The sequence below is a fragment of the Poecilia latipinna genome, unplaced genomic scaffold, assembly GCF_001443285.1.
Source record: "Poecilia latipinna isolate Pla-1442-1.1 unplaced genomic scaffold, P_latipinna-1.0 Scaffold4272, whole genome shotgun sequence".
NCBI classification, from domain to species: Eukaryota; Metazoa; Chordata; class Actinopteri; order Cyprinodontiformes; family Poeciliidae; genus Poecilia; species Poecilia latipinna.
The window spans coordinates 1-18,358 of NW_015116888.1; the positions used below are offsets into that span (position 1 = coordinate 1).

At 38.6% G+C, this 18,358-nt stretch overlaps 3 protein-coding genes across 6 annotated transcripts; 1 reads left to right on the top strand and 2 right to left on the bottom strand.

Annotated features, from left to right (window-relative positions):
- Nucleotides 1–1,771: 1,771 nt before the first annotated feature.
- On the bottom strand, nucleotides 1,772–7,617 carry atg3 (autophagy related 3). Of its 3 annotated transcripts, none has more exons than XM_015025710.1 (12): nucleotides 7,419–7,616; nucleotides 7,177–7,218; nucleotides 7,039–7,088; nucleotides 6,050–6,120; nucleotides 5,152–5,259; nucleotides 4,929–4,981; nucleotides 3,791–3,875; nucleotides 3,680–3,714; nucleotides 3,452–3,604; nucleotides 2,583–2,710; nucleotides 2,362–2,430; nucleotides 1,772–2,208 (listed from the first exon to the last, which is right to left on the bottom strand). In XM_015025710.1, the coding sequence occupies exons 1-12, from the start codon at nucleotides 7,488–7,490 to the stop codon at nucleotides 2,127–2,129; spliced, it is 948 nt and encodes a 315-aa protein (XP_014881196.1). In that variant the 5' UTR covers nucleotides 7,491–7,616; the 3' UTR covers nucleotides 1,772–2,126. The 3 variants fall into 3 exon arrangements, with proteins under 3 accessions (XP_014881196.1, XP_014881195.1, XP_014881194.1); XM_015025709.1 differs by having other exon boundaries at nucleotides 4,929–4,984; XM_015025708.1 differs by lacking the exon at nucleotides 1,772–2,208 and having other exon boundaries at nucleotides 2,215–2,430; nucleotides 7,419–7,617.
- An 807-nt stretch (nucleotides 7,618–8,424) lies between these two features.
- cars2 (cysteinyl-tRNA synthetase 2, mitochondrial) lies at nucleotides 8,425–15,486 on the top strand. 2 transcript variants are annotated; one of them, XM_015025705.1, is made up of 15 exons: nucleotides 8,425–8,854; nucleotides 8,928–8,978; nucleotides 9,059–9,176; nucleotides 9,250–9,321; nucleotides 9,419–9,524; nucleotides 9,610–9,690; nucleotides 9,935–10,064; nucleotides 10,698–10,831; nucleotides 12,089–12,156; nucleotides 12,739–12,805; nucleotides 13,543–13,681; nucleotides 13,758–13,881; nucleotides 13,957–14,055; nucleotides 14,141–14,344; nucleotides 15,232–15,486. In XM_015025705.1, exons 1-15 carry the CDS (start codon nucleotides 8,670–8,672, stop codon nucleotides 15,313–15,315), a joined length of 1,662 nt encoding a protein of 553 aa, XP_014881191.1. In that variant the 5' UTR covers nucleotides 8,425–8,669; the 3' UTR covers nucleotides 15,316–15,486. The 2 variants fall into 2 exon arrangements, with proteins under 2 accessions (XP_014881191.1, XP_014881192.1); XM_015025706.1 differs by lacking the exon at nucleotides 8,928–8,978 and having other exon boundaries at nucleotides 8,425–8,551; nucleotides 9,126–9,176.
- A 131-nt stretch (nucleotides 15,487–15,617) lies between these two features.
- Nucleotides 15,618–17,857, bottom strand: ddrgk1 (DDRGK domain containing 1). Its single transcript, XM_015025707.1, has 8 exons — nucleotides 17,644–17,857; nucleotides 17,120–17,263; nucleotides 16,884–17,002; nucleotides 16,701–16,802; nucleotides 16,508–16,630; nucleotides 16,393–16,431; nucleotides 16,211–16,316; nucleotides 15,618–16,097 (listed from the first exon to the last, which is right to left on the bottom strand). Exons 1-8 carry the CDS (start codon nucleotides 17,729–17,731, stop codon nucleotides 15,937–15,939), a joined length of 882 nt encoding a protein of 293 aa, XP_014881193.1. The 5' UTR covers nucleotides 17,732–17,857; the 3' UTR covers nucleotides 15,618–15,936.
- Between the last annotated feature and the right edge of the window lie 501 nt (nucleotides 17,858–18,358).

The following is an 18,358-nucleotide window of genomic DNA, read 5'->3' on the forward strand; positions in this document are numbered from 1 at the left end:
AAAATAATGAACTTTATCACAATATTCTAATTTTATGACCAGCACCTGTATATATATATATTTTTTTTCTTCTATTTTTTTAAGAATTATTATAATAGAGTTTTGTTTATATTAACTTCTGGATAAATTGCTGCCACTTCTTTCTTAGATTTTTTTTTATATTGTTTATCTCCTTCCAGTTTCTTTTTAAAGTGTGTTTGGCTGTGAACACAACAGTTTCACCTCAGTCACATGAAATAAGTCTAGATTTTGCTATAATTGTTTTTTTCTTTCTTGTGATTTGTTTAATATATATATATGCCTGATGCAACATTAGAAAAATAAAAAAACAAAGGTAACTAAAATGTCATTTTTTAGAAAATATAAATGTTGTGACTTTAAAGACGAAAAATGTTACAAAAAACTCATCAATTTTCTTCCCCTCTACCCTAAGAAGAAATCATTTTTTTTTAAATCATATCTCTAAAGAAAATAAGAGCCAAATAGCTTTCTATTCCACACACACAAAAAAAGATATTATTTTCCCTACAATGACTCTCTGCGAAAGAAATTCAAAATAAATATCTTTTCCTGTGTGTTTAGTGGCTGAGATTTTGAGACAATACACCTTTTTTTCAATTGCGACTTCATTAATGTTTTTAGAAAAATTTTCAAAAGTGGATAATGTACAAGAAATCTATTCCATCTTTAAGTTTTAATATAATATTTGGTCATCTAACAGGGGATGAAGAGTTAAATCATGATAATGCTCTGGCTAAGTTTTATTCACAAATACTGCTTTCTAAAAAGCAGTATTTTATTTAAGAGAGTGCTTAACCATTCTTTATACTGTGTTAATATCAATTTAAGATTTTAAATTTGTCTTGCATTTGTGACATTTTGTTTTACTTTCCTCACAGTTAGTTTGTGACCATATTCTTTATTTCTTCTTTTTCTGCTCAGAAAAATAAGCTTTTTTATTATGTGTGCCTTGTCATGCTATTTTCTTTGAATTTTCTATAAAGACTGGAAAAAAACAACTAAACATTACCATAAATCCGCCTTTTAACTCAAAATGTCACATGCAGCAATAAATTGTGCATGTGCATTTTTACGAACTTTGGCACTTCGCCAAAGTCCGTAAAAATGCGGACTTCGCATAAGGGCAGAAATAGTACCCAAATGGTGTGATGAATGATATGGAGAATGTGGGACACACTGCGCACTCAAACCCTTCAACATGAATGCACATTAGAAGTACACAAAGGCAGAATGACGGTGGAAATGCGAGTATTGGGACAGGGCTCTTGTTGTGGATGTTGCTTGTGCATCACATTTATCGACATACCAGAAACACGAAAAGACAAAGGTTCTGCACTTTTGTATGTTAAAAAAGAATTAGATTAATTGCGTTAAAATTTTTAACTTTAAAATCAACGTTAAAATCAAAATAATTAGTTACTTAAAACTTAAAGTTTTAGTTATTCAAAACTTAAAGTTTTGAGCTTGTTCCCAGACCAACAATCTGGGAACAGGTGATCAATTTCTCAAATAGCCAAACAAACAACGGGGAAATCCAAACAATTCATGTCAGGGATTAGTTCATCTAATTTATTCAAGGTATTAAAGCAGCAGAATTAAAGTGTTCCAAATCAGCCAAGCTTAAGCCACGTTCTACTAGGTCGCAGAGCGAATAATGAGGCCTTACTCCAGTATGAAAGGCTGTCAGATATCAGTGGATATCAAACCAGAATTGAAGGCGGTTCAAACATTCACAAGCACACCACAAAAGGATTTATTCAGCTGGACTTCATTTATTTTTTAGAACCTGACTCATACATCTAAAGGAGTGAGGATTGATGAGTTTAATAAGTCAGTTTAAAGTTGTCAGAATGCAGCGATTGAGTTGAACAGTTGATAGAAACCATCAAAGGCATCTGGACAGGATCGTAAAGATGCTAACTTTCATCACATGGATGCCTGAGTTCTCACCGAAAGTAAGCAAATTATACAATAAATGATTCATCACGTGGCTTAATACACCTAAATCCACAGAGCATCGAAGTAACATAAACCGGTTTTATAGTTGTGTTGAGACGAAGCAGGCCAGATATACTGTTAGCTGAAGCAATTCTATGCAGTTGGAACTACATTGTAAAGTGTCTTGTGTAGTCATATTCTATCGTGGGAATGACAGCCTGGACAAACTTTAGGAAAATCAGAAGATACCTGGAAGTCTTAGTAAAGGAAAACTGTTGTAGGATGGAAGGTCATGAACACAGAAACACAGCAAACTGTACTAGCCAAAGGAATAAACAGCAGTTTGTTTGGATCAAGCCACTTGGAGCTGTCAGTATCACATGGTGTAAGGTTAAAGGATACATATGCACTCCCAGCTCTCCACCTCCTTCAGCCACCGTCTCGATGATTTTTTTCATCACTTCAGCATGTCTGAAAACAAAGGTCATATCAGTGAGGTTCTTATCGACGAGTCTGAGATGACGCCACAACAAAAGTATCTCAACCTTGTAGAGAAATGGAAACAGTTTGGGAGTTTTCGTGGTGTAGACTGTGTAGGAACCAGTCCCAAGTGAATTCCTCACCTGCATGGATGAACAGAGCACATGGCGGGTGGAGGCAGGTGGGGGTGGTTCTCAATGGTGACCGTCTTTTTCACATGATCCTGGCTGATGTCCTCATACATCTGCTCCACAGTCAACGGCTGCCTGTCCTGGGAAACAAAGAGCTGGCCATCAGTTTGCGTTTTGTTCGTATCAACATTAATTTGTTGATGTTTAATAAGAAAAAACAGTCTCAAACTACTGAACAAAATGTTTTGATAAAGAAGAAAATGGGGCAGTTAAACAGTTGTTTGCAATTTGTAGGTTATTATGGTTCAATCATTTTCACTTTATGTTGTAGAGTTGAAGCATAAACGCAGCAGAAGTAGAGTTGTCTACCGCTAAGCTAAGCTAAGCTAAACAGGCTAATCATGTGACTAGAACAACTAGCCTGTGCCTTTGTTTGCTCTAACAGCAAACAAATCTACAGCAAAGTTTACAGACTAAGCTATAACAGTGTGTTAGGGCCATTGTATATAAAAAGTAACAAAAGGGGTAGTAAATTTCCACCAAAAATACAGAAACTTTTAGTTTAATTTTGTAGAAAAAATGGAAAATTTGACATTTGAAAAGTCAAAAATTTTCAAGAGATCAATTTCAAAATTTCGGAGAATTTTTGACAGAAGTTTACTCATTTTTTCCAATCTACAATTACCCTAATACACCGTTATACTAAAAAGATCCATGTGTTCTGCTGGGTAAAAATTTAGATGAAATTGCAGTTTTACTGTATACAGTTTACTGTACTTCCACAGTTTGCGCACCTGCCTGGACCCCCTAAGGAAAAAAATCTTATGAAGGAAAAAAATCTAGACCCAACCCCTACACACCTTGAGCGTTCAACTACATACTTCATCATATCCGAAGAGCCAGAGTCGAGGCGTCTGGTAGTATTTGTCGTAGGTGATGTAGAGGTCGTAGGTTCTGGTTTGGAGGATGGCATCCTCACTACCGGGTTCTGCTTTGGCTTTGGTTTCCACCATCTTGCTGGTGTCCAGTGTGGCCTGGAAGCAGGAGACAGATGGCCGTTAGCCAGATGGATTCCCCTCCGCTGACACCAGGAAACCCTCTGAATGTACCTCGTCTGTTTCCAACAAGCCACTCTCCTCGTATTCTGGAAAAAGTTCAAGAAGGCGTCGTCAGAGCGGCTGCAGGCACTGAGATCTGACAACACACTCAGACATTGGTACCTTCCATATCCGCTGCTTCTCCGTCTTCATCCTCCTCTTCGTCTTCATCGCAACACGGTGAGGACGTGGCATTCATGTTCTTGTCCTGAAAGTATTCAGAGTTCTGACTGTGTACTTTAACCATCCAGAAGGACGAAGAAAAACACTTTGATCTTAATTCCCTAAAGACTAGTTTAAGGAATGCTGCAAAGCTGATTGGTTCCCTGCATCACAGGTAGAGATCATCATCCTGGGCAACAATGTTGTTCCACTGTTCAGACAGAAGAGGGAGCTGAAGGACAGTCTGCATAATCTTATCTCAGCAAGTTTTTATATTTTTGTCCCATGAAAATCAGAAATGTGACAGCAACAAACAAAGTCTTGATGGACTCTTGTTGCCATGGTGTTATTTAGAACTTAGAAATTCTGAAAAGTGTGACATGCATTTATAATATTCCCCCGTTAGTAACCAGCAATCCTACAGCATGTTTCTGCCACCACCATGTCCAGCCTCAACTCTCCTGTAACCTCTAACAGTTTTTTCCCCAAGAATTAGTTCCATCCATTCTCTCCACCTGAAGAAAAGCATTCCTGCAGCATGATGCTGCCACCACCATGTTTCACTCTGGTGATACTTACTGGCTGCTTTTCACCACGTATATGTTATGTTAGTTCTGATTTGTTCATTTCTTATTGTAGCGTGTTTTAATAAATATTTCTTCTGGTTTTGGATGCTGTGCAGCCAAACTTTTTCTTTTCTGACATTTATTAGGATGGGTAACCATAGCAACACATTTTTCTTGTTAGTTTCTATTTTTTCCTAACAGTGAGCTGCTAATTTGCATCCCAAAAGTTCAAATAATACCTTAACTAAAATCCCAGAGAAGTTAAAAAGGAGCAGAACCAAACAGGAAGTTCAAAGAATCTCATCTCTTCCACTGATCATAATGGACAAGGAGGAGAAGCAGCAAAGCCAGAGGAGGTGGAAAATGTTTTTATTAAGATAGTAGTGCATCTACTACCTTAATAAAACATTTAGAGTGTTAGAAGTTGGTTATAATGAGACCAAAAGTGAAAAGAAACAGCAGAGATCCTGAAGTCAGCTCAAAACACACGTTTGGTTCTGTCAATATAAGAAACACAAAGTGAAGAAGCTGACCTTATTGTTGTCCAGAGAAATCTCTCGTACTGCATCTGTGACGCCTAACACACCTGCTGGGACACAAACACCCACACACACATGCACACACATATGTCAGCCTTCATCATCAGTGTGGAAAAGAAACAACATTGACAAAACCGTAGGCTGGGATTCCGGGTGATTAGGTCAGATCAGCAGCATGCTGATCTGACCCGGTTCTGTAGGACTGAGCGTCTCCTACCTGAGTTGTGGTAGGTGTCCACCCAGCCACCATCTCCATCATCCTCCTCTATGATGGCTTCCAGCTCATCTGAATACTCCATCTGTTTACAGCGCTTGTAGCATGGAACTGGAAGAGGCAGAGAAGAAGAAGAGTAGGAAACAGACGTTAGAGCAGAAATCTGAGCAAATTTATTCATCTGGAGTTTTACGCAAAGAGGAACAAAAAAAAGTGAACTGAGAACCTAAAGAACTTCAGAAGACTAAAACAACAACCAAACAAGATCTCTTTAAACCATCAGCAGGAAGTCTGACTGCTTGGGAGTAAGGGCTGGACTGACAGCAAAATTTCATGTCATATTTGACATGGAATTTTGCATTCCATGTCAAAATTCCAGACTTTTCCACAGTTCTCAGTCCTTTACAATCATTTTAAAATATAAAATATGGATGGGTTCAATGGATGGATGGGATAATGGAAGAAAGAAACAATGAGTAACTACAAATAAATTAAGTATGAAACAAGAAATGAAGGACAAGAAGGAAAGCACTGAAGAAGAAAAGAAGGAAGGATCAATAGTAGATGGGAAAAAGGAAAATAGGATTTTGTCCTGATAGAAGATAAACCAGGACACACTGGAACTGAAGGAAAAGGAACTTAATCAGATTATTATTCAATGAACTAAAGCAAAAACAGAAACTAAACTAAAATATCTGCTGAACAGTCAGAACCAATATGTCCTCATATTTGGTATTCTGGAACCAATCAGAACTTCACTGAGAAACTAAAACTCAGCTTTGAATCAGAACTTCGGTTTTCTTTGAGTGACGACTGAAGACTTTAAATTCATCTCTGGATGGGAATGCTGCTTCCAGAACAAATGGATCATAACTAAAGTGTGAACTGGACCTGGACTTACCATTCCGGGTCAACAGAAACTGTTTGTCCTGTGGCAAATATGGCTTCACCTTTGCTTCTTCCCCAGAGGCCCTAAACAAAGACATCATTCATATAAGGCAGGGTTACATCAGGAAACCATGGCAACAGGAGTTCTTCCAGATGGCCAAAAGTCTTTATTAGAAAACATTTTACAGTAACCCTGCTATTTACTCAACTTCCAGTTTCACTTCCTGTCATGTCAGCTGCCTCTCCTCCTGGATGTGAACAACATCCTGGTTGGCATGGTTACTCATCAAATCAAATTTTATAAACATAGATATTAATCAAACACAATGAATGGTTTGTTTTTGATTTTTTGTGACACTTAAATAAGTCAGATTAAACTAATTAGAATATCAAAGATTAGTGAATATTTACAAAAATAATTTTATTTAATAGCAGAAAGCATTCAATTTTATGCAAATTTAGAACTTTATCACTTACTAAATCATAAATTAACTGTACTTAACTAAATCTGATGGTTTAGTTTCAATATCCAGATATATTACTTCCTGAATGTGAAATCAGAACCTATCTGACAACTCAAAGTAGGCAGAAAACATAATAATGCCTGCAGACAAACAGTGCTTTAACATTAATTAACAGTGAATGCATTAAAGATCTTAAACAGGCTGTTTATTATGGAATTTCTTATATAAGCTACTAGGTGGATTAGTTTAAGGAAAAAAAAGAGAAATAATTATTTGGAAACTACTGTTTGTTTTGATCTAGGTTGATAATTTGGAACATCACAGTGTGACCAAAAAGAAGCAAAAACAAAAGAAATCTATAATGAGGGAAGTATTTTGAATTGAACCTGAGGTCTCTGAATCACTATCTGCTTGACAACAACTAACCCGACCTCATTTCTAGCCCAGTTCATGAGTTTATCTCTGCAAACAGTTGAATGTAACCTCTGACCCCACTGTATGTGGGAGCTTGATAAGACCAATCAGGAGCCAGACTCACCACTTCCATGTGGGACAGTGATGAACCAGGTGATCTCCAGCTGCTACAAACTAAAACAAGACACACAAACACACACAGTCCTGAGTTAGTTTGTCCTCATTATGATGTTCAGATGGACCATTTAAAGTATGCTCTCACCTCCTCTGGGGTGATGACTCCAGTCTCTTTGAACTTAGATTCCTGTGAGGAACAACCCAAAGCTGTGTGTTAGGAACCAGAAATATACAAAACTACAATATTTTAGATTTCTTAGATCTTCAGAGGAAACTGTGTTTGAGTGAAGCAACGACAGACGCAACTGAACGCAACTCTGTTTACATCTAAGGTTTCCTATTCCTAGATGAGCCACTACCTTAGCTAGCTTCTCCCTGGAAGTTTACCTTTAACACGGGCGTGAGGAACTCGGCCACTCCCAGAGCGGTTCCCTTCACCGAGTTTATGACGTTCTGCATCTTGGATCAGAGCTTCAGCAGCGAAACGAGCTTGTTCGGAACCCCCTCCTCTAAAGTCTACCCTTATTTTTACATAGCTACTCAGGCAGGCTGCCAAAAAGAATGATCACATGACACGAGACTGACACTTCCTGGTCCAAGTTATCGCGATACACAGGCACAAGCGCAGACAATGCTGTCCGCTACATTGTGTGTGGCAAATAAACTTTGAGAAACAGCTTGGAAGTTTATTATTATTATTATTATTATTATTATTATTATTATTATTATTATTATTATTATTATTATTATAAAAATCTGGTCACTTTTTTATCATATTTTAGTAATGGTGATCAATACGACAAAAAAATTAATAAATGCGAATGCCAGCATAAAACAATTAATGCTCTACATCTGTTCTAATGTGATCCACGTATAATAATTATACTGTAATGTGACTTTATGTTAACTTTGGCGTAATGGTTTTTTCTTCCCTGAATTGCCTTTCAGTCCCTCTTAGTCTGACTGCAACTATGCCACAAAATTTCTGTTCACTGGAAAATTTCTCCCAATTCAGACTATTTATTAATTTTATGTCGTGTTATTTTGAGAAATATCAGAAAAAAAGTCAGCTCAATGAAAATAAATGTAAACGTGACAGGGGTAGTTCTGGGCTTAACTGTGCAGATAAATATTATATATTTACTTAATTATTTTCCTTCCATTTGTTGTTTACTATATACACGGAACCAGAACCAAATAATCCTGATTCAGCTCTTTCTTTAACAAAAATGCAACTCACAACATGGCGGCTATGCTGACATACAATCTTTCCGGGATTTTTTTTTCTCAACTTTCATTATGACAACACACTCATTATGAACACATTAAATAAAAGAGTAGATGAAGGGGAAAAAAATTGAAATAATAAAGTTAGGAAATAATTATGACGTCATTACGTCTCAAATATTCAAATTAGCCATAGACGTCACAGAGCTGGAAGCCTAAACGTTAGCATGATTTAATTTCAAATCACTTTCAGTATTATTATGCTAATAACAGATATAGAGATGAGGTGTACGGCATGTTGATTATTACAGGTGGAACACTGAATGGTGTAAGCTGCTACTCCAGAAGCTAACGGAAGCTAACAGCTAACAGCGGTTGCTCAGAGGGCACTGTGACTGAATGAGCTGAACCATGATCCGGAGTGGAAAGACCCTCTGCGGGGTCCTCATCTCCAGCTGCTGTGTCCCTATCAGACACAGTGTTTCAGGGAAGGCCTGGATCACTCCTAAAGGCTTTGACACGGGAATAAAGACCTTCAACAGCTTGACCAAACAGAAAGAAGCTCTGATCCTGGCAAGAGAAGGAACAGCCACCTGGTAGGGAACAGACATGACTCTCACTCTGACTTTAACTGCTTTTATGAGCCTCAGAGCTTGTTTTATATCACAGGTACAGCTGTGGACCTACAGTGTATGACCATGCTCACCTGGGCCATGCATGGTAAACATGTGAACACTGATCTATTCCAGGCTGAGAGGCAGGACTGAATGAGTGAACCTGAACCCTCTGCTTCCTCCCAGTTCTTATGTCAGGTTTGACATCTTGCAGAGGATCCTGACCAGGTTGTTTGGTGTCACTGTGATCCACGCCATGGTCATCACTGACATTGATGACAAAATCATCAGAAGAAGTTGGGAGGTTTGGATCAGATTAATATGTCCAACACAGGGAGATTACAGAACGGTTGTTGAGTGTTTTCTTCTCATGACAGGAAAATGTTTCTCCAGATGTAATTTCCAGAATGTATGAGGAGGAATTCAAAATCGATATGCTGTCATTAAAGGTACATTGGAAACTGTAATCATGTCTGCTCAGAGGAGAGGATGATTGTTATGTTGTATAAAAATAAAAATACGACAAGCAGAAGTTTTGACTTTCAGGTGGTTCCCCCTGCTGTGTATCTAAGAGTCACAGAGAATATGCATCATATTGTTACATTTATTGAAGGGATCATCAGAAATGGGCATGCTTATGCCACAAAGGAAGGTAAACATGAGTAATTTCTACTTTTCTAAAGTAACGCTTGTGTTTTTCCTGTGTCTGAGTTGTCATTAGTCTGCTTTTGTTGCAGGTGACGTATATTTTGACGTGCAGTCCATCGGTGACCGCTATGGGAAGTTTGTTGGAGCTATTAGCCCTCCTGGACAGTCTGGTAGGCATTGAGAAGGCATTTTGAGAAAATGAATATTATGTTTTTCCAAATTTTTGAATTCAACTTATGAGAACTGTTTGTGGCAAAATGTTGGAGGAGCTCTGTTGGGTTTATTAATTTATTCACTTCCTCTGGTTGTGGTTGCTGTGCAGCTGGGAGTATTACAGGCTGAGCTAAACCAAATGGTTATGTGTTGTTTAGTTATCCTATAATGTAACATACTAATAAATGTTTTTTCTTCCAGGTAGCTCAAACAAACGAGACTCCAGAGATTTTGCTCTGTGGAAGCGCTCTAAAGCTCAGGAGCCACACTGGGAATCTCCGTGGGGCCGAGGAAGACCCGGCTGGCATATTGAGTGCTCCACTGTTGCCAGGTTGGATTTACCACACTTTGTTTTCTACTGTCCAGACCTGCCAATAAACTGTATCACAGTGCAGCAAATGAACTTCGTCACTGCTGCATTGAAGATTTTTTTAATTTAATTTGAAAAGGTTGTTACATAAACTATACATGTAAATATTTGTTTTAACCATCATTTCCTTTATTAATGAATATACTTTCCTTACTCAAAGTGTTTCTGAAGGAATTGATTGTGTTTAGGAAACAATTGTTTAACTGAATGACTGCCATATAATTCAAATCCACTACAAATCCAACTAAATCCAAATCCAAATAAATAATCAAATAAATATCCACATAAATACATATCCAAATAAATATCCAAATAATAAGATCCAAATCCATCTAACTGACCTGAACAATGAAAAGTTTTGTCTGATTTCATGTCAGACAGAGAGAAATAAAGTCTTTTTAAACAATGGATGTAAATATTTGGTTTCAACTGGACACTTGAGACTTCATCTGTTTGAAACGGCAGAAAACAAAATCCCTCACACTGGATTAAAGTGTAAAAAAATGAGTAGAGTTCATCTTTCATGTTATTTAGGGGTAATAGCAGTTACTGGTACAATTTTTAACAGATATCTCATTGTGCTGCTGCTTTCAGTCACATGTTTGGGAGTCAGCTGGATATTCACTCTGGAGGAATCGACCTGGCCTTCCCTCACCATGAGAACGAGATCGCTCAGAGTGAAGCGTTTCATCAATGTGGACAGTGGGCCAACTACTTTCTTCATTCAGGTGAATCCTTTACATTTTCTAAAGCCTTTTGGGCTTTGTCACTTGAAGCAAATATGAGGACTCTTCTTTAATTTAAGGACTTTTGTCCCTCTTAGAAATTATATGTTTTGACTCATTTTATCAATATATTTCAATACTTATTGTGTGTTTGAGTGTGAAATATGCATGTGTAGCATGTGTGTAAAGTTCAAGTGATACAGCAGTTGGAGTGAAAGTGTCGCATCAGCAAAGCAGCAGGGAAGGAATATGAAAATGTTTCAAATTCTATTGGTAGTCACCAGAAATTCCTGTTTCCATCTGAGTGCTTTTGTTTTTGCTTATGCTTACAGTTGTTTTTACCTTGTTGATATCCATGGAAAACTTCACATGTACAAAACTGTTTAGCATACTGAGGAGAACATGACTGACAAATCATGAAATGTTTGACTCAGCTCCTATAACTTTGTATCAGTACACAACACTGATATCTGGATATTTTTCACACATCTTTAGACAAATTTAGTGGCATCCACAAAATACACTAGTGTTTTATGGCTTAACAAAGTCCAATAAACCAAATGTACAGAGTGATGTGATATGTACAACAAAATTAGTCATAAACTGTGAAGAGCCAAGAAACATAGAATCTAATCAGGAACGTGCAACAAACATCTGCATAAAAAATGTAAATGACATTAAAACATAGAGCCAGAAATGGAAACAAACCCTATTTTTACAATTAAAGTGTATTTTAACTTTCTGCTTTAAGAAAAAAGTTAAACATATTGAAAGGCAATTATCGAGGAAAATACCCAAATGTTTATAGGATGACAATCTCTTGATGAAAGTTCTCCCTTGGTGGTAGAAATACCATTATTATCTCAAATACAGAAGTTAATTAGGAAAATATTTATATTAATAAATTTTTAGCTCTGCCTGCAGCTGCCTACACTGAAATTTTACACCAACCTGTGTAAAATATGGTGTTGTCTGCATGTGGGTGGACTTCAGCTGTCGATACCTTCTTCTTTTGGGTAAAAAATGGAACCAGGGCCCAAAATTAAGCCCTGGTGAACTCCTTTTGAAATATGATTTGTAAAAATCTTTTCAGGTCTTTGAATCTGTGTTACTTTTACACCTCACGCAATCATGTTAGTATTCCGCTACTTACTCATAGCAATAGCCTGTGTCCAGCATCCAGTAACAATATGGTTGATATGAATGTGACACTTCCTCTTTATGATGCGTCTAACTGACTGGTTGGTCTTGTCCTTTTAGGTCATTTACACCATAAAGGCAGTGCAGAGAAAATGTCTAAATCTCTGAAGAACTATATCACTATCAAGGTAAAGATATTGTAGATTATTACAATTCAAGCTAAGCTGGAAACTATAAAACTCCACCTTCTTTGTGGACTCCATACAGAGATTTTTTTTTTTTTTTAGATTTTTTTCTTGTTCTTTACTCTTGTTTCACATTAGCAAAATCCTTTTCATATAATTTGTGTAAACATTTTCTATGTTCACATTGTTATGCTGATTGGTTGGACCTTCTCTTAACCAATCAGCTGCTGCATATCATTTTTACAGGCGCTTCTGTAACTTTGAATAACCTCTTCTAGGCCTGTAACAGTAGCAGTTACCTACCATTCAAGTTAAGATGTTCAAAAACAAGGCCTTGTTGAACTCCTTAGTGCTCTGTAATTTCACTGAAACCATAGAGCAACTTACATGTGATGGAAGCTTTTGTAAAACCTCTAAACTTGTTTTTTTTGCTAAAAAAGTGTCCAGATAGATCTCATATTTGGAATTTCTACCTCAGTTTCAAACATTTTATTAAAGTAGAAAAACAAAAGAAACAATTAACAGCAGCAGCTTATCTTGTGCTTTTCATGCTTAAAGTAAAATAATTTTTTTTTCTTCTATCAGGATTTTCTACAGTCTCATACTGCTGAAGAGTTTCGGATGTTTTGTCTGTCGACCAAATACAGATCTGGTGGGTAACCTGACTGACAGCAGTCTCTTTCTTCTGTCAGTTGAACTGATACAATCAGTGAACCTTTACTGGAACTACATCATATCTACTTCCTCTGTTTCTCTTTCTAACATCTAGTAAAATCAAATTAAACATTTCCTGTTTTAGGACAGTTTGGATTAACTAAATTATTTCTAGTTCAAAAATTCCAGAATAATTTCACTCCAGAATAATAGAAATTTAGATCCCTGATTCATGTTGAGAGATTTTTGTTAATTTGACTTTGTTGTCCTTAAGCCTCTTTGTAACTTATTTGATGGTATGCTGAGGAATATTGTCTGTGTGGAAGACCCATTTTTTCTTGGCTAGAGTGAGTTGGAATGCTAACGCTGGTTATCAAATGTTTCAATTTCAGTTTCATCCGACCACAGCAAGTCTCCAACATTTAAAGTATTTGTCCCTAAGGACATTTACAAACTTTAATCTGACGTTTTATGTCTGTGTTGAAGTAATAGCTTCTTATGATTGGCCTTTTATGTAAGAGTAGGACTGGTTTCACAATGAAGAATGCCAATCTCATCTTTTAAATTTTAAGGCTGAGCCATCTAGGTACAAAAAATAATTCTCTAAAACCCTTTCTGTGTGTTTTATAAAGTGTGTGAACATCTGGTGTTAACAGTAGGTGTGGCCCAGCATTTTTCTGTCTGAACTTTGACAGTGACAGATCAGAGTGTGATGTTGTCCTGGTGTCTCCACAGCTATAAATTACAGTGAAGGCAGCATGTCAGAGGCCCGCACCTCTCTGGAAACCATCCGTGCCTTCATTAGCGCCGCTCAGGCCTACATGAAGGGTCAGCTCCACTGTCCACCTATGCAGGAGGATCTTCTCTGGCAGAGGTATCGAGGTTTTGTTGGTTCTTCCATCATTTGTGTTTTTCTCCATTTCAACCTCTACGTTTCATTGTTTCCTCAGACTGACTGAAGCTAAATCCAATATCCTGACAGCATTAGCGGATGACTTTGACACACCCAGAGCCGTCAGTGCTCTGATGAAGCTGGTTTATCATGGAAATTGCCAGCTGCAGCCAGTTTCTACGGTAACGCAGGGTCTCTGATTCGGCTATTTGGGGTGGCGGCCTTGTAGTGAGAAGTGTGTTTCTGTTTCTGTTCAGGCAGAGGGAGGCGTTCAGAGCCCAGCAGTGTTTGGAGCCATGGTGACCTACATCAGAGATGTGCTGGACGTGTTCGGGATCGACCTGCTGCACAGTCGGGTCAGGACCTGCATGTAGAGCAGCAGGTGATCTGACCCCATATGTCCTCTTTACTTTCCCATGACTGTTTTATTTTTGTCTGAAGGAGGTTGACGTGCTGAGCAGCGATGGAAATCTGCAGGCTGTGGTGGAGCAGTTGACTCGTTTCAGAAGCGAAGTCCGAGAGTTCGCACTTACCCATCAGGACTCTCAGGATAAGAAATCTGACTTGTACCCAGACAGAATCCCCCTCCTGAAATCCTGCGACACCCTCAGGAAGGATCTGGCCCTGTTAGGAGTGGTGATAAAGGTAAGCTTCATCTGAATCTGGTCTATACACAGACCCTCAGTGTTGGCAGAAAAATTACAGAAAATTGTAATTATTCACACCAAATATACCTCAATATGCATTGATACACAGTGGAAACCCTCTTACCACTACCACCAGTGGTAATTCGCTAATAGCAAAGCTAATTTCTCTAACTTTTGGTAACTTTAAAAACATTTAGCGCACTTAGCTCCTCATAAATAAATTTTTCTGGATGAATTCTAAAAGGCTAATTAAATTGGCTGTTTTGTAAACTTTAAGTTGATTATGACTTCTTGAAGTAGACATTTATATTAATGCTCTTATTTTGAAGTGAAGATGATTTACATAGCAGTTTCTTTTTCTTTCCGCACTTTGTTTTTTTCCCCAATAACTTTATTTCAAACATATAGCAACACATAAACATTAGAGAAGATTTAAACATGAATACATCATTAAGAATTAACTTGGTACTTAAGGGTTCTTGTCTGTCTTTTAAGGGCAGATATAATTTGAATTTAGTTAGTGGTTTAGCATTAACTTCCGCTTGATGTAGCGTGTTAGCGGAACTAATGTTTGATTAGCGCTTTAGGATTAGTGCAGCTAACTTTGTAGCTAGCAGTGCTCACCACTGACCGTCACAGAAGTTTACAACTACAGTCTGTCTAATCTCCACTGTTGGGATACAGCCAATCATCAAGTAAAACAAATGGTGCTCATGGCTTAGCTGCTTTGCAAACACCAGCCAATAGCATGTCAAGGAGCATCGCGCTGAGACAATTCAAATTCCAAGCCAAATATTTCAAATATTCTTTATATGCTCTAAAAAATATCTGTGAATAATTTAGAGTTTAACAGAGGCTAGTCTGATGTGTTCTCTGTGTTTCCAGGACAGAGGAACGACATCCACCTGGGAGATAAAGCAGACTCAGAGTGGACAAACCACAACCCGGACCAGCAAACATGAAAAATAACAGATTTCAGAACTTTATTCTTTTTTCGCCTAGAAGTAATCAGATGGACTAAAAGGATCACTGGTTTTGATCTTTGGCTCAAATTCTGACCAAACTGGTCACAAAATGTAAAACTTCAACCTAACTGTTGTACTGATTCTCAGCAGTTAGTTAATATGGCCCCATTTCTTCTAGAGCCGCATTTTAATGTTCTCAGAACTGATAGATCCTTGTCTGTAATATATGAAATGTCCTATTGGGTGTAGAAACTAGAGGAAGCAAAAACTGAGCCACTAGGTGAATATTTTCAGTTTTATTTTCTGTTTTTTTCCCCATGATTTTTATGCAGTGTTTCCAGTTTTACCAAAATGTTTTTGGAACATATTTCTTGCAGACTCTATTCTGGAACTTGAAATCAAAAGATGATTACAGAATTTAAAAAAATATATATTCTAGGAAATATTTTATATGCAGAACATTCTGAGATCTCATGTCACAATTCAGCAGATGTTAAATCAAAGAAATCATGTTATTTTTATTCCTTTTCAAAGTGAAAAGTATGATCAGAGTGAAGCTGTAGCCTCAGCCGTTATATCATAAGCTCCAGTCCCAGTAGTTGTGCAGAACTCCCCATGCTGCCTGTCAAGCAGAGCTGCAGCTCTCAGGCATCAGGTTGATGAGGGAGTTGCTGGCCTGAGCCAGCTCAGTGATGGAGACTCTGCCTCTCTGTCTGATGAACTGAGCCACCGAGCCCAGCTCCTCTGGAGTGATGAAGATGAACTTCCCTCTGTCGTCGATCACACCTGCAGCAACACGGACAGCAACTTTAAATGTTGGAGATGTGCTGTGGTCAGATGACAAAATTCTTCAAACTGAAATCTAGCAGGAACAGATAGAGCCATGAATGGGCGCCAACCTGTGAGTGTGCCCTCAGCCAACAGGTCCTGCAGCCTGGCGATCGCGTCCTGTGTCCTCATCCCGAAATGAGAAGCCAAGTCCTCAAGGAGAACCACTTTAGACTTCTGCAGACACAAAGAGATCCCAGTTATCTCAGAAACACCAGCACAGGTTAACATGGAGGCAGAGGTTCAGACTCACCTGGATGTATTCTATGAAGTCCTGCAGCAGGCTGCGGGACTGAGAACACAAAAAGTGGAACAAGTTTAAAATCATTGCTTCGGGAAACAGGAGGGAGACGTGGCGAACATCTGACCTGGTCCTCTGACAGCTGCTCCTGCTCTCCCTGGTCCTCAATGATGAATGAGGCTTTGAGCTTCAAGTACTCCTCCTCCTCTCGTCGCTCCTGCTCCTCTTTAGCGCGCCGCTCGTCCTCTTCCTGCAGAACACATAAGCTCAGGCTCTCAGCTCCTGCTGACGCCACAGGTCTCAGCTGCAGAGGAACTAACCTGTTTCTGCTCCAGCTTCCGTTCCCTCTCCTCCTCCTGACGTTTCTCCTGCTCTCGGAGCTCCTGCATCCTCTTCCTCTCCTCCCGCTCCTCCATCTCTGCCTAACATAATGAAAAAAATCAAACTGAAATGATGAAGTCACCTTTTAATCTGCAAGTCCAGCATCCAGAATGTCTCGTCACCTCTCTTTGGGCTTTCTTGGCCTGCTTCTCCTCCAACTTCTTTTGCTTCTTGGCTCCGATTTTTGCTGTTGGCTGGGCAGCCTGCAGCTCTGCCTCCTCATCTCCCACAGGCTCCTCTTCTGAAATCCACAGAAACTTTGTTACACACTCAGTAGCATTCACCAAACGGTCTGTGTTTCATGTCAAAGTTTAAGCTGAGGTTTGCACCAAACAAACAGAAAGCTGCTGGAGTTTACCCTCCTCTGGTCTCTGAGGCCGCCTGTTGGCCATTACAGCTGCCAGGTTCCTCCTCCTGCGGGGCATCCCGGCTCCCCGCTCCTCTGGGGCCCGCAATGGGGCCGCCGCTGCTCGGACAACATCTCTCCTCTGCTCCTGATCAGCTGAAAACAACCAACACATCCGGTTCCAGCTCAGATTGTTCACATTATGGATTCATTGCATCAATGACTGATAACATAGGTTTACATTATAAGAATTGTGTCTTTTTTAACACATATGTACACAGAAAAGGATATAAAACAAAACAGATGTCTCAAAGATTGCGTTTATATGGACCTCTTGGGTCCCCATAGTTTCAAAAGCTGTAAGCTGACGTAGCCTGATAGTAAACAGTAAAACCAACAGCTTTCATCCCCGCAGCCTTTATAAGTGTCTATATTTACAGCAAACAGAGCTTTGAATCATAAAAGTTCTCGTCTAAAAGTTAAGAACATCTTAAAGGTTAACGTAGCTACTTAGCATTAGCCTCAAGCTAACCTACCGTCCTGTGTTTTCCTCTGTACCTTCAGCGCGAAAACAATGAGGACGAGAAGGACCGCAGCAGCTAGAATATACAGCACTATGTCCATGGTTTAATAAATACTGGGTTTATACAAATAACTATTCACCTCATTACTACCGAGAGCGCGACGTTTCACCAGGACTACCACTACTTTTTCTTTGGTTTTAGGTGGCGGATAACAGCGAATTGGAGCGTTTTCGCCACCTGCTGGTACATCAGTTATGTGTTGTGCGGTGGAGTGCATAATGCGGTTAATTCGACATAAAAGTTGAAACTGAAGGAGTAAAATCTAAATTTTCCAAATGTGTAATTAGATTATGTAATCAGTTACTCTTAGATGTTGAAGAACTGGATGTATCATAGACTAGAAGAACTCTATTACAAATGTCTACAATATTTTTTCTTTGAAAAATTGCCTTGAGTCCGTCTCATATCGCAGTACAATGCGTTCCAGTGCAAACAATGCTGTCTGTCCAGCATTCTCATTGGATTAGGTTCTTCTGCCATCATCAACACACTGTCAGGAAGAGTGAGAGTCTTAGAGCAGAACAGACTAACTGTCTTATACTGTGCGAGTCTATTTATATATAAAAAAAATATATATATATATATATATATATATATATATATATATAAAATTTTTTTTTTTTTTTATAAGACCACTCTGCACTGACCCCCATAAAAAATCTTCTCT

Coding starts and splice junctions, on each gene's coding strand:
- atg3 (XM_015025708.1), bottom strand. CDS start 7,490: ATGCAGAACGTCATAAACTCGGTGAAGGGAACCGCTCTGGGAGTGGCC. Junction 7,219..7,418: donor TCCTCACGCCCGTGTTAAAG/GTAAACTTCCAG, acceptor TGTTCCTCACAG/GAATCTAAGTTCAAAGAGAC. Junction 6,121..7,038: donor CACTGTCCCACATGGAAGTG/GTGAGTCTGGCT, acceptor GTCTTTGTTTAG/GGCCTCTGGGGAAGAAGCAA.
- cars2 (XM_015025705.1), top strand. CDS start 8,670: ATGATCCGGAGTGGAAAGACCCTCTGCGGGGTCCTCATCTCCAGCTGC. Junction 9,525..9,609: donor TGCTTATGCCACAAAGGAAG/GTAAACATGAGT, acceptor CTTTTGTTGCAG/GTGACGTATATTTTGACGTG. Junction 10,832..12,088: donor CAACTACTTTCTTCATTCAG/GTGAATCCTTTA, acceptor TTGTCCTTTTAG/GTCATTTACACCATAAAGGC.
- ddrgk1 (XM_015025707.1), bottom strand. CDS start 17,731: ATGGACATAGTGCTGTATATTCTAGCTGCTGCGGTCCTTCTCGTCCTC. Junction 16,803..16,883: donor CCAAGAAAGCCCAAAGAGAG/GTGACGAGACAT, acceptor TCATTATGTTAG/GCAGAGATGGAGGAGCGGGA. Junction 16,098..16,210: donor GGCTGAGGGCACACTCACAG/GTTGGCGCCCAT, acceptor GTGTTGCTGCAG/GTGTGATCGACGACAGAGGG.